The sequence below is a fragment of the Dromaius novaehollandiae genome, chromosome 1, assembly GCF_036370855.1.
Source record: "Dromaius novaehollandiae isolate bDroNov1 chromosome 1, bDroNov1.hap1, whole genome shotgun sequence".
NCBI lineage: Eukaryota > Metazoa > Chordata > Aves > Casuariiformes > Dromaiidae > Dromaius > Dromaius novaehollandiae.
Genome location: NC_088098.1, coordinates 77,925,323 through 77,949,304, shown reverse-complemented (window position 1 = coordinate 77,949,304; position 23,982 = coordinate 77,925,323). Strand labels below are relative to the sequence as shown.

The window sequence follows — 23,982 nt, the reverse complement described above, 5'->3', positions numbered from 1 at the left end:
GTTACACAGGCTGCCCAACAGGACTTCTCTAATGATGTTGCTGTAAAGCCCTGATGCCAGATAAAGCTGCCGGGAAGTAGCTCTAATTTATGCTACTGATGTAAACTCTCAAGCCTAAGAACTGGAGCTTTTCTCTACTCTCTCTTTGCACTTTTCCCGTCCCCTTTGCTAATGCCATGCTGAACTCTGCCCTCCCTCTCTCCTGACACATTTCTCCCACATCTCGGATGCTCTCTCCCACCTCATTGATTTTCACAGCTGAGGATATGCTTTCTGCTGGCAAGGAAACTGACACCCAAAAAGGGAGGAATCTTTGGACGGAGAGATCTCTGGCTGGCATAAAAGGGAATTTTGTGCATTAGAGAATCTAAACCTTTCCTTATTTACCTGCAACAGTATAATACCAGGATACCGTTTCTATCTGTCCCTTCCCCGTTCCACTGCCTGCCAGAAAGCTATAGTTAGGAAATGTAAATGGTTTCCTGTGATTATCAGGACACTCCGAGAAAAGGAATCTGTGAATTCAGGTCCTGGTACATATACAGAGCAGGAACAGATTTACAGATATTTACAAACACCTGATCACACTACTGAACATACTCACAGGGGCAAAAGAAGTGGTATTAGTACTGCTGGCTCTCAACAAGTGTTGCTGCTTGTTTTTTGTTCCTTCCACATCCAGAGACTGTCTACTCTGATAATGCTCCTAGGTCTTCAGACCGGAGTCAGACAGTGCTGCTTTCCCAGGTATAGAAGTGATGTACTGCATTTGCATTCCTGTATCAAGCAGTTCTTATTATGTTTTAAATGATCTTACCTACAGTTGAAATATTGGCAGTGAAATAAAACATACATTTTTTTTTCTAGTAAGAAACAAAAAACCCAGAACAAAAAGAAAATCCAATACCTTGGTGTATGATTGAAAAGACAACCGAAGTTACTTATTTGGGCCCATCTTCTCTCTAAAACCTGAGCTTTCCTCTGAAATCTAGCCATGATGAGATAGTCAATAAAAGCCAAATGAGAATACTAAGAAAAATTACACTGATTTCAGGAAGTGGGCCTTGGCTGCACACCAGAAAGCACTTACACATAAATGCAAATTCAAGCAAAGTTATGAAGGTCCTTTAAAGCTGTCACTTGACTGCAATCTTAATTTGCTAACTCCCTGGTGAGATTCCCTCTTTCTTTGTAAGACATCCTTGCACGTCAAAGAAAAGATGTCAAAAAGTAGTTGCTGACTACAGAGGTCCCAAAATATCACTGCGTATGAAGAACTAAAAATGCATTTAATTTTGTGCACAGTAGCAAACACAGCTTGACTGGAACCTCCATGCTATTACTGACGAGAACATCTTACTTTGGGGTATTTTTTGTAATTGCATCATTCTAAACCTACTGTCTGTTCATTTGCTTCAAGGGTTGGACCCTTCCTTATTTTGTCCTTTATCTGCTATCATCAGAATTGTTCCCTGTACACATCATCATTGTTAACACACTAATCCCTTAGCATATCCACTATTAAATAAAACAAAAATGGCTAGCTTGAAAGAGGGCACCTTTATGCCTGTGTGTGCATTTGTATATATATACGAATGTGTATATTAACTGGACTGCATGCACAATTTTGTATCTACTGCATAAGAAACCTGACCATAATGTTCTTTTGATAAAATGAGGTTACTGACCATCAGTGTTCTCAAAGAACTGCATAAAATTAACCATGTAATCTTTACAAATTTAACAAAAGAATATCTATATTTAAATTTGCGCATCAGTCTCTTCCTATATATCTAATGTGAAACAGATTTCTCCTTTCTTTTCAGTCTTCTTTTACTTCATTGCATTCCAAAATAGAATCAGCTAGAGGGGTTTTTCAGGCAGGTTTATATTTGAGGATCTTTATTCTCCCCTGAATGTGCTGCTGTTTAGATCATGCTTTACTTAACTGGAAGGTATTGAGTGAAAACAAAAAGAAAAATAGCTTCTGAAATTTGATCATTTATTTTGAAACAACAGAATGAGGATAAAAATAAAGGCTATTTTTTCTATATTATTTTGTAGGTGGTGAATATTTGTGTAGGATAACAACATCCAAGACAGAAACAACTAACTCCTCTGTTGTTGCAACTGAACAAATAAGTGCGTAGAGAGCTGAACTCCAGAAAGCGATCTTGCCTAGCTTTTGCACAAATTGTATTTCCCATGCACTAGCCATGATTTGTCTAATAGATGCCTCACAAACATTATGCGCACCTTATAGTAAGTAAGAGGCTGATATGAAAGATGGAGTGCCTTCACATCAAGACTGCAAAGCCATGCTCTGGTGAGATACCAGCTCTGATGAGGCATGAGGTGCTCTGATGCAACTATGCCAACAAGACGCTATACTTTATGCTGCTTTTTTCTTGCAGGTGTCCAAGCATCTGGACAAGCATCAGCATTACCACCATTCTGCTTGTCTCAGTGGATGTGTCCCTAAACAGGAAACACTTCCTACTCTGGATCAGCAAGCTTCTTCAGAGCTTACAAACCATGACAGTAATTTGAAGACAGCCGGGCACAGAGGAAGGCAGAATGGGTCAGAGCTCACCAAAACCTGTAACTGCTTTTTGAGGTGACAAATGAGGAAATTGATGGGTCAAGTTTTGACACCAAAAGGTTTTCATTCACAAAATAAATGTGAACTGCCCTAGTTCATTTGTGCTTCAAAGACATACAAAAACAAAAATATTGTCTCCGTCTTGGCCTGTGATATGTAGGATATTCTGGCACTCTTAGTGGCAGTCTTTTTTTGCCTCTGTTGCTACTGTTAAAAGAATCTATAAAGTGTTTTGGAAGCCAGATTTAATGGAAGGGCTTTTCCACCTCCAAATGAAGTACTTCAGAACTGATTAACCTTCTAAAATCATAAACAGAACATTTCACTGCCAGCAGCACAGCCCAAATGAGTCACCTTACGAGGGAAAAGTGCAGAGACAGGCACGCAAAAACAAGCTAGGAAGGAAGGAGAGTTGCATTTTCAGGTTCATAAGAAAACAATTACCTGAAACTGCAGTGAATAGAAGTATTATTTTTGAAACAGTAAAATCTCTGCAGTGTCCTTTATAATACTCACTACTGATAAAATAGGTGATGATTTTTTCTGGGAATAGCAACTACACTGTGACAGTGTCAAAGATTGGTCTTGATTAGAAGGCAAGAAAGAGACTTTGTTTTCCCCCCTGAAATAGGAGAACAGTACCTCTTTCAGATCCTTCATAATAGTGACTGGGAGGAACAGAGAATTACTGAGACCACACAAATGTCTGCATGAGGTCATGACAGACACACAGAGGAAGAGAGAAATGGACAGTTTAACTGGCCAAAAGGAAAAAGAAGAGTTTAGAGCTTCAGAAAGATTTTGTTTCGCAAAAGAAAATATTAGCCTGTACAACTTTCAAGAACTGCAGAGAAGAGAACACAGGGTGGGTAGTGACTTAACCTCTTCTGTCTTGCAACACAATTAAGATTGAGGAACAAAGTACCACCTCTCTTTAGTTTAATAGATGTTCACCAACAAATCACTTTGCCTTTTCAATAAATGACTGCAAAAAAATTTAAAAAGTAACATCTAAGCAAAAAACAAGAGTTGCCTTCTTCAGAATATCTAGTATAATTCCTACAAACTCCGCTCCCATGCCCCTAAAAGCTCAACGAAGATTAATATATTTAGGAAATTTTATGAGACATTATGCAGGAAAACATTATCTGATCATCTTGGGATGTAAAATATTATAATTCAATTACTTCTCCTCATTCTGCTCATGAGCTCACCAGGCTTTTTATTCAGACTTAAAGGATTTTAGGGCAAACACCTGTGACATTCACCAACCCTAACTCCCCACTTCTCCCACTTTTCTTCTGCTGCCTTTTCCAAACTTTTCCAAACATTATCTTCATATTAGTTTCTGCAGACTTGCTTTCTTCTCTTTTTTCTCTGTTTTGTCAGAATCTCTAACCTTTCATACTCTTGCAGCCTTTTACTAGTCTTTTTATCTTCTGCATCTGTATTTTTTTTTTCCATTTCCAACATTTCCTCTGCTGTCACCATTCTGTCATAGACTTGCGACTTTACTCTTCTGTTCCTGACCTGTTTCTGTTTCTCTCTCTCTCTCTCTTGACATTCATTGTACCTTCTCATAAATAAAACACAAGTCCTTTCTTTAGCAATACCACAAACTCATTCTTTGACTGCTTCCTCTCTCTGGTCATGAATGTCTAAATCATATCCCAGTCCTGTCACCAGTGTTTTCTCTCCAGTTTCATAAATAAATAAATAAGGCTTATCTTCCGAGAATGAGATATAGACACCTCTCAACATTTTGTTTCATGTCTACATTTCTACAGGCATAGACAATACAGAACAAGTCTGTGGTCCTACTAAAGAGTGTGGATGCAGCAAACATTTTCAAATATGGAAATCGACCAGTGTTTTCAAAGCAACTGCTCATCTAGGGTGCTTGGTTTAAAGATTTCTAATTTCAAATATCCCAAAGGGAATCAGTCTGCAAAAGGGCCCCCAAATAAGTCAGACTCACCAGACACATTGGAAATTCTTAGCAAAGAAATACATTATATAAACAGAAAATGGTGGTTATTATTATTTACTGCCATTAGTCACATGTATTTGAAACAAAACTTGCACAGTAAAGATGATTTAGACTTGTTTCTAAATCTGTAACTTTGAATGCATCTCTGAAAAACTTACGCAACATGTAGAGAAATTCTAAACTATTGTGCAGCATCCATGCATACTATTAAATGTTGGAAACTGCACTGTGATTATGAAACTATAAGATGACCTGATTTTCTCTGGGACATAGCTTATAAAGCAACTGCCTCAGTCATGCAAAGACACTTTCTTCCTCAGCTGATTGCAGCCTGAATTCATTCAATTGATGCAATGGAGGACACAAGTCCAAACACCACATTTCTTTTGACTTTCCTCTTTTCATGATTTCTCCTCCAACATGTGTGTATTCATATAAAAGAAAAACAAGTCAGGAAAAGAATCTTGCCACTTCCACCTGTTGCACTTCTTGCACTTCCAACCTTTTCACAGCATGCCATCTGTGCTGACAGTGCTGCAAGGGCAATAGCAGAGAAAGAAGGTGTAGGAAGCCCAGATCTGCCTATGCTAACAGATAAGGTGGACCTTTATGCTTCTCAAATTGTCTATTAGCCTGCTGGTAGGCATGACTCTGCATGCAGGACAGATAAAAGAATGGGTAAGGCATACAGCTGCCAGATCTCTCCGCTTACTTCAAAGCTGAAGTGGGAGATTTCTTGACCTGAGTCACAACATGGGGTGGATCTGGATCAAGTGAGGAGGAGCTGTCACAGGACAAGGCTGTAGCTTGATGCGTGGTTTGGTTCAGCACCTGAAAAAGGCAATGCCGTTGCCCCTGTTTTGCCCCAGAAATCCATGTTCCAGGCAGAGTGTGGAGACAAGGAGCAGCTATGTGGCTGCGAATGCCCAACAGCACAAAGTGACTCATGGGACAAGCAAGCGAGTCTTGAGCCTAGTGCTGAAGGTGGGGGGAGAGGGGTTATTCAGAGTGAAAACTTATCTTGCTGGAAGCACCAGCTAGCTTTTCAGTCCTTCCTCGTGCTGTAGGAAGCAGGCTATTAGCTGACAGCATACAACACAAAACAGTACCTCAGCAACCTTCACAATTTGAACAGAAACACAAACTGGAGAAGAGAAAAAAACAAAATGGTAAGGCAGCAGATGGTGTTAGCTCAGGAAAGAGGGACACGATGGTTCAAGATCATTGCCTGCACTGGTGTCAGTTATGTTACCATTCTTAAGATTTAGCTCCTCTCTATCACACCTTTGACAAATTACGGGGTCAGGAAAAAATAAGGGGTTGGTTAAAATGGCAGATTTGCTCCTTTAGTACAAAAATGCCACAGTTCTGTCAGTTATGCCCTGACCAAAGTAAGGCAAAGCTAAATACATAATAAAAAGAAAGCACCTTTAGCTCTGTTGCACTCCAGTTAGCTCAGTCGCTGTGTGTCTTACTGAGTGTATGGGACCCATTCCATCACCAAACCTCAGCGCTACCTTCCAGATACTGACACAGATAGTGTTACAATGGCTGCAGCGATTTGGGGATGCTGTTGCAGAGGTGATACAACTACACTGGTTTGGCACAGGGAATCTTCACTAATTATGAGAAAGATGCACAAGTGAGGGAGAAGGGAAAGCAATGGTGGAGGCAGGTGGCAAAAAAGAAATCTAACATTGTTTGCCTAAATATACAGGGCTAACAGATAGAAAGAAGTTTTACTGTATAAACATGATGCACTTGACAAGGGAATAACAAAGAGGCAAAGGCTTCTGATAACGCTGCTACATGATGAGATAGTTCAGTTCAATTTTCCATGCCCATTTTCATCATAATGCATGGTTCTTATTGGTAGGAGAGAAGCGAAAGAGAGAAACTGTCTGCACTATCAACTGTAACTGTTGGTAGCATAAGGGTAAACTGTAGTTTGACTACATTAAAAATCAATAGAATTTGACAGTATTTCTGGATATACCCAGAAAAATTGCATCCTCATTTCTGGCAGCTTTGCAGTTTCTCCATTTTCTCTCTGAATTATCAGGGACAATGACCAGACTCACTTCCACTCTCCATTCTGATCGATCTTTTAATTAGGAGCACGGAATAAATAGACCTGAGAAACAGCCTGGCAGCAGCCTTGTTTTGCTGTGTGCAGAGCACAGAAAAAGCTCTGTTCTCACTGGGAAAAATCGAAAACTACAACCAGTGACTCAGCGTTATCCTGGTAACTGCTCTCGAGAGAATTTGAGATCAAATCCCACAAGTATTCTTGCCTATTTCTGCACATGGACGGATCAGAGATAACATAAAGAAGAAAACGCGCTGATATGTTTTCCTACCTGTGCTGAATAAACACAGCCCAGCACCTAATGCATAAAACAGTGTTACCAAGCTTTGCCTTGTGATCCATATCTAAAGACACATTCAGGGTGAAGCCAATACTGAAATGTGTCTTTTGTGTGACAGCTGTGCTATGCCCTATCCAGACAAGACATTTTGTTAAGCATAGGGTGATGGCTTGATTCCCTTGGGGAGCCACTGCTGGAAAATAGAACATCTCCTTTCACAAATAGGCAAGGTCACCATGTTCAACACACTCCTCTATGCCCACTTTCAATTTGCAGTTGATACAGAGAAAATTAAGTATTTGCTTGTTAAACATTTTGCATTAATGCAATAATGCATTTTCATGTTAAACTAATTTTACAAGATCTGAGGAAAATCAGTGTTATAGTACATTTCAATGCCACCTGCTCAGCTACTCCAGAAGACAGTGTGAAAGGATTCTGATATACGTCCAAATTATTTTTAGATTTCATTCTTCATGTTCGACTTTGAATTTGAAAAATTCCAAGTTAACAAACCGTCCTTTCACACTGCATTGACCTTTCATTATTTACAATTTTTTCCTTTATTTAACAGTAGCCATCTTCTGCCATATTTGCATGTACACACTGTGAACAGGACAGTTCACAAATGTGATGCTTCAAAGTTCAAACCCCTGTAGATATAATCATAGAAACCACTCAAATTTCACAGATTGTGCAAAAAGATATATGAAGAGAGATCAAAATCAACAGGCAGTTTCTTTCAAAATATTTTAAAGACTACTAAAAATCTAGAAGAGAACTTGAAGAACCTAAGCATTATAGAATGCAAATAATTCCCGTCAATCTGCTTTTTTATTTTCATTTTATTTTATCCGAACTACTATTTTCATCTGTTTCTATAGAATATTTAGAAGCTGGTAGCCTGTTTTTATCTATTCCTCTGCTTCCTGGGAAACTTCCTTTTTGGGATGTGAAAATGAGAAATTCCAGAGTACAACCCCACCTTCCTTGAGGACTTGAATGATTTGTAAGTACACTCCCTAAGGTTTTTTCCTTTCAAGGCTGCAGAAGCCTAACTTAGGGACCTGTCTCCTGCTTTTATTCATTTGAAACCCATTGAAGCAGGCCGTCACAAGGTTCAAGGAGAGGTTATTAAGTCCTGTTTGCTGTTGTCACATCTAAAACTGCTGACACACGCTAGGAAAAGAAAGGGTACATCTAGTACAGCTGCAACAATAAAACAGCTACTAGGGAACCTCACCTAGAGCTAACAACAACACTAAGCTGTGCTGAGCAGCTGAAGGAATAAGCCTGTAATATTTATGCAAACAATGCAAACAAAGCTTTAGAAGTCTTGAAAAACAGCTCAGTGCTTCATTTTCTTAGTGATAAAAAGGCAAAAAAACATGCAAATGCAACACGTTTCAGATTTTGCTGTTTGATGATGAAAACCATTACCCACAGTCTTCAGTGATGAAAACTGTAGAAACAGTTGAATAATGTTAATTTAAAGGAAAGTAATGCAAAAATTGTGCACTTGTCAGACATGGATAAAACAACCAATGTGATGGTTCCCTTTATATCACTTACTAATGTAAAAGTTTTCTTAAATAGGGAAAGAACATACTCTCTATTAAAAAGACAAAAATTAAACTCTGTTGATAGGTATATTTAAGATTTCTCTAGCTTGATGTCTCAGGACAGTAGCAGAAATACCCTATACCTATTCTCAGCCCTACTTATCTTCTCTTCTAGCCCTGTTTGTCTCTTAAGTATGTTATCGATAGCCCTATTTTATCTCTAACTCCCATAGAACTAGAAGGCACATTTTTCCAGACAGTCAAGTCCCGTTCACAGTTTTAAACCAACACTCCAAAGATATGCTGCCCTCTCTCAAATTAATTCCAAGTAAGTTCCTGCCCTGTAGGGCCAGACGTGTTGTCTATGTGCAAATCCACACCAGGAGGAACTTCAGCTTGACCTCTGGTACTGATCAAAGTTGGAGGGGTCTGAGCAAGTTCATGACCTTACCACTGGTCTAAGCTCTCTAGGTCCTCAGGTCAAGTCCACACTAGATAAAGGCTTGTAAGGAGGCACTGGTAGAGAATTTATGTTCAATGTAGCAAAAGGCTTTGACGTCCTTCTCATGCTAGATACTTGATTTTCTTCACAGGGGCAGCAAGCCAAAAGCCCAAAAGAAACAAGTGCACGTGGAAGACATATGGGTCTTTTCTTCAATGCACTGCACTGACTTAACCTACATGTTCTGCTGTAGGCAGGTTTGGAAAATACCCTCCTCAAACGCAAGAGTATATTAGCATTTCATAACTGAGGTTAAAGTGTAGCTGACATCAAAAGACAGCAGATGCCCAACTGTACTGCAGCAAAGCACATCCCACATAGGTCGCCATCAGGCTTTGTCTTATGAAATAAGTACCACGGTTTATGCTGGCAATGTGTTTGTTTCACGCCTTATTTATGGTAATATGTTTTAAAAAAATAAATCCTCAACAAACAGCAATGTGGAACGGAAGAAGAAGAATTACATCACTACAGTTTTAAATCCTTCAACACTGTCAAAATGAGACAGATTCAAGTTCATTCACATGCAATTCTTTTTCTGTTTTTAGACATAACAAAATTATACAGAGGTTAAAGCACAAGACAGTATTTTGTTTTTCATGTGTAGAATATAACAAAAAGTCCTCTGCTGCACCTCGCTAAACAGATTTCCATTTAGAGTCTAGAATAAAATATAGAAACTTACCTTGCATTTCAACATATTTGCCACTCTCTCTTGCATTGACTGTCCAGCCTTTGGCCTTACAAGTATATAAACGGCTTTCACTTCAGGGCTGGAGCGCAGTAGCTTTTCCACCAGTACTTTGCCCATGAAACCCGTAGCTCCTGTGATGAGTACAGTCTTTCCATTGTAATAAGCTGAAACTGAAGACATCGTGCTCTCTTGTTGTGCTCTTCCTTTAATCTCCTATGGGAGGTACCTGAGAAGATGCAGAAATAAGGCTATAAATGCCATGAAGTTTGGGTCAAGACATAGATCAGTTATTTAGGCATGATGGTCTGAGATTACATTTCCCAGTATGTCAGCTAAAGCACTTCTCATTAGGGCAGTCAATGGCAACTTTAAAGATGATTTTCTCAAGTATTTATTACGAACATAAATGACAAGAAAAAAAAAGGTTAATCTGAAGCTTAAAAATCAAGTTCAGCTTCATCGTCCATGTTATGATATAGTTACATTTAGAAGTCATAATTTAGACTATAGCTTATGCTGTCCAAGACTCTCAGCAGAAGACACTCACTGCAGTGTTGAACAGCATTTATCTCATAGACTATGAAGTGGGAGCCATGAAGAGATGCCATGATTGCTGTAAGTTCACAGACTAGGTCAGTAGTACAAAAGGAAACAGAAACAGATCTCCTAACAGACATCACAGATGCAATGCTACATCATACTAACTCCACTGTGACAGGTGTTTCCATTTCTTGTCAGTCATCACTTTGCAAATTGCGTTCAGTCTTTTCCTATTGTCTTTGACTTGTGGTAAACCTATGGAGAAAGCTCTTCTACGTGGAAGATACAGTGCTATGGCATTGCTCTGGAATACCGCAATACCATGCTCCTGTGTAGGCTATCATACATAACTGGATATTAAGGCCCAAATTTGTCCCACTTAACTCTGAGAACTTATTTGAGGTGTCTAGCTTAGTAGCTTACATGTCATATGCTTTCCCGACAGTCCATGGAGAGATTTTATGTTCATTGAACTGCCTTCTGGAGATCCTTGGCCTCTTCCATTGACTTATATAAGGGGGCTGGCATGTCTAGACTCCCACATGAAGTGTCCCAGTTAAGTATCATAACTAGGTGCAATGGTTTCAGGCCTACATGTCTCCAGGCATCCCAAGTCATACCCTAAGTCAATTACATGACAAACAAGACTGGACTGAATTCTCCCAGAATCGCCCTTTTCTCTGTTAGACTAACTGAAGGAAAAAATAAGAGAAAAAAACAAACCCAACGCACTGTCTTTAAAGCACTGCAGAAATCACAGCATGCATGAACTAAACTGCCTCCATTGCAAGGGAAAGGCTCATGTAAAATATGAATATTTTGAAGCAAGCCTACAAAATTTGAAACAAACAAACAAAAAGAACAATAGAACCCGTTCAGTCAGATGCTCAGTCCCAACTTTGAAAGAAATTCATAATGAATCATCAGGTGTATCATCCAATTTAGAAAGTGGGTCAATCAGAAACACTTCTGAAGGATGCTATTTTACAAATTAATAGCTGTGGGTATTCTGGCTTGGTGAATTCAGGTTTTAGCCTACTTTCAGGTATGGCCTAGATCACAGTTTAAACAAATACAACAATCTCATCTAGGGCCTATTAAAAAATTGTTCTATCAAAGAGCTGACCACTTGGGAAGCTAGATAAACAGGTTAAATTATTAGATAATTAACTTATTTATAATAGCTAAATATCACATCTCATTCACGTTGGGAAAAAATGAGGGATATTGATGACAGAAATTTGCAGAACCTGGAAATATGTGAGAGTATCTGTGAGTCTAAAAGAATATTTTACTTTAGTCAGAGCGAGATGGAGGTGACCAAACATTTAAGAGATTTGGTATGACACGTGCCCTGCCAAGCAGACATACGAAGTAATGAGAGAAGTCCTTAGCCACCAGAGGCAATAACAATTCTACTGAACATAAAGAAACAAAAAGATGAAATGTAAGACAGCTTCTAATCATGGTGTACATTTCTTTGAGCTCATTTTCAGAAGAGCAGTTAAGATCAACCTAAACTCAGTTTAGCTTAACTACTTTATTCATTTTACAATACCAGATTAACATTCCATGATACTATTCAGCTGTGTACTCTCATATTCTGCTAGCAACATGGTACATTTGTAAAGTACTTTGCACGACAGACTTGGAGATTACCACAATGTTTAACAGGAATTCTTCTTCTTTGCACACTTCAATAGCACAGAACATTTTCAACCTGTATCACTCACTATATATTAGCTTTTTGCATTATAGTTGTAGACTACAGCAAAAATAGATCAAAATACAAAATCCAAATCTAGATATCAATTTATTATGTTGTTGCATTTGAGATCTCTGAGTTATCCAAATGTGACTTCATGTGGCCAGATGTTCAATGCCTTCTAGAAGAGTAAAAAATAAAAATCACACTTTCTTAAAATATCCCTAAAATTACCCTGCAGCCAGATTTCATTAAGTATTTTTGGGAAGGGCTGCACAAGCAACTCTCTGCAAGCCTAACTGACACTTTTTCCCCATGTAATCTCAGGCCATTTAAAAAATCTGCCTCCAAAAAGTCAGGAAAACAACTGCATCTTCAAAACTGTTCTGATATGATGGAAGCACCAAAAACAGCCATACAAAACGAAACTTCAGAGGGAATCTGATCTTCCTCCTGCTTATTGGCATAACCCTGTACAGTTAGAAGAAAAGGTAAGAAAGAACACATCCTTTCTATTTTCTATTCAGAAAATAAAACAGGCCAAGGCAGGCAGCATATAGTTAGCAGGTCTAGCTTCAGAGTTAGATGAGGTAGCTCAGGGCCTCACCTGCAATAAAAATCTGTGAATAAGGCAGTAGTTGCTTATTATGGGATCAGATTCATGTCTTCTTACACTACCTCTGTTTTTCTTTCCTAAATGTTAGCTTTAAAAATACAACACTTGGCACCCAGTTGATGTTATGCTATGTATGAGTAGAGAGCATCAGCATATCTGTTTCTCAGCATAAACAAATAGAGGTGTTAAGATCATGACACAAGTAAAAGCCACAATGCTGCAGTCAACTACGTTCAGAGAAACTTCTGAACCTCCACTGTCCTAGCAGATTTTACTAGGTTCCAAATTCAAAAGCAGATTCAAATTTGTATTCAGGATATGCCCTTACAAAAATTGCTAAGGTATTTTCCTTTCAACTGCCTAATTTATTACTCTAGGCATAGACTGTGGGACCTGGTTCACCAGTGACTGACACCTTGAACAGCCACTTGTACATGAAGATATGATGGTACTGCTTCATCTGCTCTTGCTTTTCAAACACACTTTGCTCAGACTTAGAAAATTTTACCACATCCAACACAGTACAGAATCAGACTCAGCATATAATCTTCACTCAAATATATCTTTGCAAAGGACACTGTCAAGGAAACAACATGTAGTTTAAACAGCAAAGTAAAATCTGTACATATCTGCAGAATTATTCAAACTAAATGAGTTTTAAAAATTGACATATCTTCTCCTGCATATCTCACCACAGGGAGATATGCATTTGTTTTAGATGTATATGTGTGTGTATGTATATATAGATATATATGTGTGTATATATATGTGTGTGTGTGTATGTATATTTACACTATAAAAAAAACTATGGAGAAAGTATTACCAGTCACAAAGTATCCATATACTAATTTTTAACAAACTTATTAATACACTGCTCTCATGTTCCACATACTTTAACAATCCCAAATCTGCATTCAGCTTGCAAGGGTGTGATGCTGTGAGTTAAGACTGTTATGAAAGCCATAGTAACAGAAAGCAGAATTTATGTCTGAACCTCATTTGCTGCTACTACTGCCACTGCCCAAAGTACGTCTGTGGCTGCAGGGTTGATGGGAGATGGCGAAATGGAGCTCAAGCAGTAAGGAACGGGTACACCAGAGCATGTTAATAGTTCATTATGGTTCAGACCACTTATAAGATTTCTGTTCATAAGATTGTCCTACTCAACTAGGACAGCAGCCATTTCAAAAACTAGCCTATTGAAATATTTGCCTTTTCAACTTGGCAGCATCAAAAGGAAAAAAAGAGAAAAAGACAAATAGTCTTGTGCAAGAGCAAAGGACTATATGCCTGTTAACATATCTCTAGATTCACAAATGACCTCACTGTATCTCTTTCTACTCAGTCTGATTTTGATCAGTTCTCTCGTATCTGATGCATTTTCACAGCTTTGCATAAGGATGCAATTTCCATAAACGAGAGGGTCAGATTATTCATGTGAGATGTTCAGACATCATAATAAATGCAGTGAACCAGCTTCCACTAAGATAACAACTAATAAGAATGACATTTTTGAAAACAAAAATAGAGAGAGCAAGAAGCCTTTAAAACAAAATACTTTTCATCTTGGGAGCAAATGACCGATCATACATAGGACAATTTTCTTTAATCAGGACTCTGGAGGAGGCATAAGAAACTTGGAATATGGAGAAAAAGAAAAATTCCTCCATCGCTTCAGAGAACATGTGTAACCGAAGCCAGAAGAAGAATGTATACATGCATGCGGCCTCGAAAATAGATTTCAACCATATCCTGAAAGAGACAATGAAAAGTGAATACAAAATCATTTCGATCTCATCAGTCTGCCTCCTCAACCCATCAGTTGTGATATGACTTTAAAAGGACTGAACACTGGAAATGCCTGAACAATGTATCTTCATATAATTCTGCCTTTTTTTCCCCCCAGGATGAGTGACAGAGACTCCACAAACTCAGTGTGTAATTACAACACACAAAAGCATCTTTCTAATGGTTGTGCTTTGCCTGAAAACATATGTGTAAAATTTCTTGTTAATTAATCATTAGGAAGTAAATGATCTCACTACCATGATTGTAGCACAGTTAGGAATAACCTGATCTTTGGACTTGAGTGGCCATTAGAGGTGATTACTTGAATAATTAGCATCTTCCTTCAAAAATGATGACTATACAACCATTGTGTGGTTTGAAACAAGTTAGCATAATTGAAAGAAAGCGTATGCATGAATGAAGCAGTAATACTATTAAAAGTTCAACACCTGTACACTAAAAAGTCCAGTCTGATATTAAGTAACTTAGCATTCCATTATTGAAGGAATCAAAAGGTTGCAAAGTCCTACTGTTAAAGAAAAATTAAACAGACAAATGCAATAGGCATCTGCATGTTTCGTTTACGTGGCTTGCACTGGAATATAACACTAGGGATAACAGCTTCAGCCACTTCCCAGTGAAATCTCAGTTGATGCAGGCACATTAGTTGTGCATGAACCATCATCTGAGATGCTTTATACGGATGTCAAGGTTTTGTTGAGCACCAGGCTCTGCTTCACAGATTTCACAGGTTATTTTTAGCCTCAAGACATCTGGAAGTAATAGAGCATGCTATGGCCTTAGAGTCACAGAGCAGAGTCCCACACCATGCATGCTAGCAATACCTGAAGTAGTGACTTGCTTTCCATCACACAGACTGATCTCCTGGCTTCTTGGTAACGCCGAGAGCTAAGTCACTCAGCTCCAATGACTTGATTCATTGGGCCAAATTCACAATTGCTGTAGTTCAACTGCAATCACCAATGTTTTGTCTGGGAGTAACATGAGTTAGTTTTGATTCAAGCCTTTATATTTAAAATACTTTCTGTATCTTCAATAATAAACAACAGTGACTCAAAATAGAAAAGGGCTGAAGTTTAGCACTCTACAACGTTTTGACAACAATGCTGCTAATATGAACAGACAGACAGTATCAACAATGATGCTTTGTAATTACACAGTATTTTTTCAAAGGTCTTTAGGTACAAAGATTTGTGCAGTGCCTGGTGCTTAGGAAAAGGCAGGGGGAATTTTATTGATGGCAGAAAATAAGGCAAAGACAATATTAGAATGGCTGATCTAGGGATAATTTAAAAGAATCTTATGGTTTGTCAGGTGTCCAAAGTTATGTAATAGCACAAAGAACCTAACAACAATAAACAAACAGGCAAGGACAAATCTTAGCCACAGAATTAAAAGCAAGGGTATAATCCATCCTTCGTATGGGCACTAAAGATGCTAATACAGCTCAAAGAAATAAAACCGTATGACTCAAAGATGGGTACATTTACAGCCAGAGTGAACTCCTGAAGATAATCCTCTTTACAAAAGAGATTTTGCTTGAATAGTCTACACCAACTATAAAAGTTGTTACTAGCAGTCTGATGATGAAATCACTTTTCTCAGCTAATATATTTCGAATCATTTTTTGTTTGGCAATAGTCCTGACTCAATTCCATAACAGCACCGTCAAGCAGCAATAAAAAAGGAGAAACTTCCACTGCTCCTGGAAAGCCTTCATGACTTGAAAACCGACACCAGTTTTGCAATCCCTTTCAATTCGTAACAGTTAAATCTAAAAAGACAGTGCAGCGTGACAAAATAATTAAGAGTTGTAGACAACCAGCGGCATATGCAGCCAGATGCTGTGAACTGCTGCACATTACACGACAGGCAGGCAGACAGACACTTCCAAACCTCTCAAAACCACTGGGAGCTGTGGATGGTGGGAATCTGCCCTTTTCTGCAGGTGAGCCTTCCCCTTCTCTTTCCACTAACTCAGCCTTCAAAACCATTATCACCTTGCTTATTCTCTTCTAGTTGTGACGGGGATCTCCACAACCAGCGCTCCTCTCCCAGGCCTCCCAAACTGAAAGCCTACCCTGAATGCTCGTTTCACTGCCCTGATAACTCTTTGCTTTCTGTGAAAGGACATACGGTGAGCAACTTCACACTGAATGATAAAACACACACACACACACACACACACACACACACACACACACACAAAAGTCTCACCTGCGCAATTAACCACAGATGCATATGCACCATCACTTGCACGCCAATAAATACTCAGGCTGCAAGTTAGGCTTGTAGAAGAGTGGTCTGCCAGAGATTACGTCAAAGAACTATGACTCTCCTTGCGATATCACAGTGGGCAAGTATTTTTATTTTCTTTTAGAGACTCCCAGTTTGTAACTTTGTATTAGCATCCAGCATTTCTCAGTGCAGTATTTAAAGAGTTTCTGTCCCTTTCTGTCTCCTGTTCCTGCCCCTCCATTAAAAATAGCGGCACTACAGTTGATGCATGTGTGGTAAGAATTGGACTTGGAACTTAATCCAATTAAAGAATAAAATTTGAGAGTAACAGGAGGCTGTAGTGCTTTGGCATTTTTTTCAAGCCCCACTTTGGAAGAGTTCAGCTAATACAGCTGCTGTAAGGTTAGCAGCAGTAGGACTGCTGCATTACCCCCACTTCTACATTCCCAATAGAAAGCCATCCCTTAGTGATCCCAGAATAGACTGGGTAAGTAAAACCAAAAGCATCTAAGAACTGCTTGCCTGCATTTCTCTAACAAATAAAAGAAAGGAATGCTCAGTAGTGACTGATTGTAGCAATCGTGGTCTGCACAAAGGCCCTGGTGAGACATGAAGAATGGTCTTCACTCAAAGGGTCAGCAGCAGCACTGATCCAAGTGGTAGATTTACTTACCAGATAACGCTCTATGCCATGTACTGACGGAGAAATTACATTAATGAGGGACTCCTGCCTTTCCCCTAATTCTCCCTCCTCTGTCATTACAGTCTCCATGCAGTTTTCTTGCCTGGTTAAAAGTCTTAATGAAATCAAATGGAACTACACTAAAGTGTTTTCATAACAAAGCCTAAAAAATGCAAAAACAAAAAAAGGAAACTGAGTACAATGTGCTAGGAATGTGGTCAAAGTGATGATGCCTAATAACTCAGTTTTTAAACAACGCAAACTTATCTAAACCTTGTTACATTGCTATTGTTATATTTTTTTTTTTTACAATTCCCAGTAGAAGTTGTAAATAGGAAGAATGAGTACCTTTTACTCCTGTGCAGCTTCATCTTAATACATACATGTTTTTTATGTTAAGCTTCAAAACAAATGCAAAATACTAATAAGTGACAGAACAACACTATCAAAAAACCCAAAACCCTGTAGGAATCCAAATCCATACATGCTTATCCTCCTTTAGCTTCTGATCACCTCAGTGTTCTTCATTCAGTGTGTCTGGATTTTCCAAAAATTACTAAAGATGACTTTTCTTTGGCAATCTGCAGGCACGTAGTTGTGTTTGTGCATGTACACAGGCATAGAAAAACAATGTTAGGTTGTGGACACAACAATCTGTTAAGTGCTTTTCTCCTTGGGTCACAGCTATTTTTGGCTCATCAAACCCATAACCATCTTTTGCATGCTAATGAACAGAGAATTCCCATTATCTGAAACTCTCAAATTGGAACAGAATAAATATTCCTCTTTTGCTCCTTCCCTCCATATTGCCCAAATTTGCTAATACCTCTCCTAGAAGACACAGGAAATGACTTCACAGCTGAAAAGATCTTGACATGTGGTCAGTTAAACCTCTAGAGGAGCTCAGATAATTTAGTAGCATGATGTATGCTGCTTAACAGAAAAATGTGGCAACAATACTAAGAAGTCTAGCAGTCCTGTGACAGCAAGCTAAAATGAAATTTCACACTTGAGATCGCAGATCTAACAGAGTGGAAAAATTTACCGGCTGTGTTCTGCCTTAGCTTTAGGTTAACTAAATATCTGTAATTAGTTTTTCTTTCTGATAGAAAGCTAAGCTCAGCAGTCTGAGAGTTTTTATATTCATGCTTTATTAAAAGCTGCAGCCTGGAACACTACTTCAGCCTTTGCTGCCTTTGCAAAACAAAGCATATGTAGACACTGTACCAAAATAATCTGTTGAGGCTAAAAGATGAAATTTTTTTGGAATATTTCCCATCAAGAAAAGAAAGTCTTCTTAAAAAGGTAACCAGATGGATGTGAAAGCCTATACCATCAATTTCAAGGTAAAGCCAATAAATATATATGAAAGATATCACTGTCTTTTTTTCATATTGAAACCTATAGGGGAGCGCTGTCAATGGAAACAGCATAGTTTTGCTTGCAAATCTTCTACCTCATCATAACATCAAAACTCACTTGTGATAATTACAAAAGAATAGAGCTTTCTTCCCTTTTCGCACTTTTCTCTGTTGTTCATGTTTAGAGCATTTTCTGGCGCCTGGCAATGCAGCAGAGGAGAGTATCCGTCTCACACTAGGGCAGCTGCAGCAGCAGGGCTGCAGTGGTTTCACCGTTTTGCAGAATGATGCCAAGCCATTAGCATTTGCTCAGCAAAAATATTGGCTGATGAATATCTCATTCTCATTATGGAAATGCCCATCAACTGAAGTGAGGAGAAACCAGCAAGCCGCTTATTGTAAGGACCCCTGTATGAAGTGCTGAAAGGGGCAAAGCAGATACCAGCATGGGGCTGGCTTACTTCTGAAGACAGTATGAGGAAATACAACAGAAAACAAAAAAAGATTTTAAAAATAAAATATATTTAAAATATAAAGTGTCCTAGCTCCTGCGACAGAAGGCATTTCAGACAGATTCAGTAGTGTTTCTGCCTCCTATTAAACTTTATCATCTTGGCTAGCATCTTTCTTTCCTGTGGGGATGGAAGCACACTCCTGGCCTCTTTTCATCCTTGGATCTTTTGCTTCTAGTCAGATAAAAGAAACATGAAGTTATAATGCATGGCAGATTCCCTCTGCTGCTCCCAAGGCTTGAGGATAGCTTGCGGTCAGGGGGTGAAAGCTGCAGAGGTCAGAAGTGCACAGTGGGACTACGAGGTTTGCCCCTGCCCTTCTGACAGCACATGAAGTCCCAAGAACTTGGAGACACCTTTCCTGGGATCAACAAATGCAACACGCATGAGGCAGGAGTGAGAAGGCTCCATTTTCTGAAACCATGACCAGGGAATATATATTAAGCACAGCTAGTCTAATCCTGGAAACTTCACACACCATATGAAAACAAGCAGCATATGTTAATAGCTATTTTTACGTATGACAGCTAATAATATTTCTGAACTAAATACTGGAGGAATTCAATGGCAGGATTGCTGCTAGGATTTTCAACACACAATAAACACACTGGTCAGTTAAAGACCAAAGATGTCTTTGGGGCAAGAAACAAAAAATTATGCAGGATATATAACAGAATGTAACACTATTTGGTCTAAAGTGGAAAATTGAAAAAGATCTACTGAACATGAGCAGGTTGAGGGTGAACATACCTTGGACACTAATTGTCACCAAAATGAAGAGAAAGAAGAGACTGCAAAACATAGTTTCTTTCAAAAAATAAGAAAGCAAAGAGAGGAGTTTATAGGTCTCTCTGTGATTAGTATCCGAGTCAATCTATTTATAGAGGAAAACTTCCTGTTCAGCTTCCACTGGTAGACCCACATCACACAATGAACCAAAAGCATCAAACCCAAGAGACCTCCTCACCACATTATGTCCAGAACTGCCCACAGGAGTTTAAATGCCTGTATTAATTCTGCGATCTCCAAATGCACTGGGCCAAATTACTCTTGGGTGATATTCTAGGGATCTTGAACTCTGACAAAGTGGAAACCAAACTCTTACCAATGGAAAAATAAGAAGTTTCTTTAAGGCTGAGAAGAAATGAATAGAGGGTCTCCTAATGTGCCTTGGAAAATTAGTCTGTTTCACATGTAATCTGCCAACTAACATGCTGTGGCTAGTTGGTAATGGAGTCTGCTGGCATGGGTGCTAACGAGGGCTTGTAGAGAAGATCGGCTTTTGTCAAGCAGGTGCTAGTTAAATAGGGAATGGATTGAGATGCTCTCATTTCCCTTAGGATTCTTGACATCTTTTAGAAGATAAATTAGCCATTGCCAGTCCATGAAACATCTTCATACTGCGCAAGCCAATGCCATAAAATTTTAAATATAATAGTTTAAAGGTTCATGCAATGCAGTTCATAAAAAGTTATTAAAAACAAAGAAATTATGGTCATTTTTGCTCTTACAAAGATACTAAACTTTTTTCCTCCCTATCAGCTCTTCCCTTACTTGAAACTCAGCAATTAGCAACATTCCACTAACGGAAAGTGCCTTGGTGACCGCATTTTCACAAAATCCTCCATAATTCAAAGGACTGCAATCTTAACATTAAAAATAATCTTTACATCAGTTCTAATTGGGAGTTAAGTTACCCTTCAGCTGGCAAACTTCTGAATGTGGGAAGAGACCAAAGAGAAATGTCAAACAATGCAAATTGTCCTATTCTGGGTAGGGGAGGAAGCAATCTTGTATTGCCAGTTTGAAATCTTGACTTATTTGATACTAATATCAGCTAACAATCTGACAGCTGCTTTGCAGGGAAGTGAAGAGACTTGAATTAATCTTCACTGCATGCTGCAGAGACAGTATTTTTAGTGCTTTGCCAAGGAAAATAAGGTTAATTGGCTGAATACATCTATGGTCAGGCTTCCTCTGTATAGAACGTTACTGTGTGGCGTTATCCGGGTCCTTTATGTTTGGCTACTTCCTGATCCTCATCAAAGGGCTTTTGGGTTTTCAGGCTCTTGTGGTTATTACAACTCTCCCTCTTCTATCAGGATGAACAGACTGAGAAAACGGAAACAGAACTAAAAAAGCAAATGTCAAGTGAGCCTAAGTATGTTGTTCTAAGATACAGGGATATATGCAATATTCTGAAACATATACCTCTGGCAGACACCACAGTTTTGCTGTATCCTGAATCCTTTGGTGGGAACCATGTAAGTGTAATGGAACCAATCAGAATAGCTCTGTGATCACAGCTGAGTCACTTACAAGCTACAGTGGTAAAAATATTTTTTCTAGATTTGTATATGTAAATCAATAATACACCAAACACACAGTCATAGCAAATGCTGCATAGCAATGTTAATCCCCTGCTTATGCTGTTTTAAAATTCTGCTTCTATTATATTAATGCATTTACTCATACATTGCTTTATACACATTAGTCAATGATCGCTGAAATACCCCAGAGAAACAAAGCAGATGCGTATTCTATTATCCCCATGATGAGAAACATGGGAAATCACAATGGCTGTTAATGAGTTAGAGTTAACGATGCGGTGCCAAGCAGTCACTTTGGGAAATAAGATGCTCTTTTTATGAGCTGTCCTCAGTTCTTTGAGGTTGTTTAGGCCAGATTATAATGGAGATGAGATGCGATTTCTATTTGACAAGCCAAAGAGCTCAACAGCAAGAAAACCATAAATACTGTGAAATACACTGCTTTCATCAGAATACCTTCTGCAGTATCAAATGTTCATTGGTGTCATATGGATATACACACGAGAAAGTCTTAAAAAGTGATCTATTTCTGTCTGCAGTCTGGTTCCACTTTCACTTCAATTACTGTTTTTTTTTGTTAAGTAGTTATTCCTCTCACCTTGCAAGCAGTCCAGACTGTGGTTTCATAAGGAAAATAGTAACTACATGTGGAAGAAGTCAAACTAGAAGACCAAAATATCATCTTCCAAACTAGAAGGTATTATTTCTTCTTACAAACTGGAAAGAAAATACACTCCTTAAATCTTCTCACTCGGTTTCTGTAGAAGATACGGAGTACAGTCTGTGGATTCCTCTCTCCAAAGTTCTCCAAGAAAGACAACCTCTTCAGATAAAGGCAGAAGAACAGGAAGAAGAAAGTAAAGGGAATTCCCTGGAGTTACAGAAAGCTGCATTAAGGGACTTTACTCAGCACATCAACAGCTCTGGATAATGAGGCAACAGCGAGTTCTGTAGCCTGGAAGCCTTTGAAACACACTTTTCCAGAAAGACTGACACAATAAAATGTAAATAGCACAACGCCTCTTGGCTGGCACACATTGGCACAGAGAAGAAAACTTCTCCCTTTACATGTACAGAGACTTTTTTTTCCCCCCTTTCCTCCAAGGTTTAGACAAGAAGCTGATGACAGATGACAAAGTTCATTTATACATGTTCGAAAAAAATGCCCAGCATTGAATAAAACATCAAGCGCAGCATCAAAAAAGCAAGGTCAGGCTGTACTAATGTCATCCAAGACATCTTGCACACCAAGTGCAAAAGAGGGAACGGAAAAAAAGAAATTCAGGGATAATTTGGTTCCAAATCTTCTATACATTCAAGAAAAGTTTGATCTTAATTTAAAGATGCATAACATCTTTCAAGTGAAGTCAGGTATGCTCCCAGACTTTTCCAGTGCAACACCCGATCTACACATGGGCTCTGCTAACACTGGCTTTTACAGCTAGGTGTCCACCAAAACACAACACCTTTCTGTCAGACTGCAGCCTTCTGTTAACATACATGCAGCTACTGATGTTTGACAGAGATAGCAACAAAATATTCAAGAGATGCAATATCTCAAAATAGTTATGAGTCACTTAATTCATTAAATTATGCTAGTACAAAATGTTGCAGTAAATGCTGCGTTTTAAAGCCACAGTGATTTCAAGCTTAGGTACAAGTGCAGAACATTAGTGACTTCTGATTTTTTTGAAAGTCCTTTTCCCTTTTGTAGGGATTGGAAATTGTTATGGTCCAAGGTAAAGGTATTTAGCTGTATTGTGACTGCATAAGCACTAATGCTTGATCAAACGTAACAATAGAAACAAAGAGTCATTGAGGCCCCTTCTAAACTGAAGTATTTATTCACATCATTAAAAATAAACAACATATGACTATTTATAACTTCCTACTATATTTTCCAGAAAATTATACATTTTTTGAGTTTTGTAAGGCCTCCTGATCCTAGAAACAGAGTTGAGGTTACAAATATCAGGCAATGTTACTAGTTCTGAAACTGAAACACCACCAAGGTGCTTCTTAGCTTTTAGCTCAATTGTACTAAGACACCCAAAGTGAGCTGTCTCTGTCTTACATCTCTGTTTTGTATATTTACACCAGCCAAAATTTAAAATTTTGAGGTTCCAAATAGGCTCAGCAACTCTCTATTATTAAATTCCTACCAAGTAGATCACAGAGTGTTCACACCTTCAATCTGATCTTTCAGTCCCCAGATCTTTACAATGCATTCAAAGTGCCGTGTGGGATCACAACGCAGCTGCACGTGAGGAGTCTGTCCTCAGCCTAAACCCCATAGATGCTGTGAAAATACACACAAGTGACTCTGTGTAACAGTATGTGTCCATGGCATGTTACATCTCAGTAAATAAACTATTGATAATCCCCGCTTCTCTAAACCGAAGGCTGTCTTCAGACACAAAATATTCATCCTGGCCCAAACTCTTGTGATACTTGCTGGATAACCGCAGTC

General features: G+C 38.7%; 1 protein-coding gene across 7 annotated transcripts in view; it reads right to left on the bottom strand.

The window, feature by feature from the left end:
* The window catches only part of FAR2 (fatty acyl-CoA reductase 2), a 151,041-nt gene that overhangs the window by 76,097 nt on the left and 50,962 nt on the right, over positions 1–23,982 (bottom strand). For all 7 annotated transcript variants that reach the window (XM_064517503.1, XM_026102402.2, XM_026102407.2 and 4 more), the window contains one exon: positions 9,711–9,945. In XM_064517503.1, coding sequence (XP_064373573.1) covers positions 9,711–9,899 — 189 coding nt within the window. In that variant the 5' untranslated portion in view covers positions 9,900–9,945. The remainder of the gene's footprint in view (positions 1–9,710; positions 9,946–23,982) is intronic.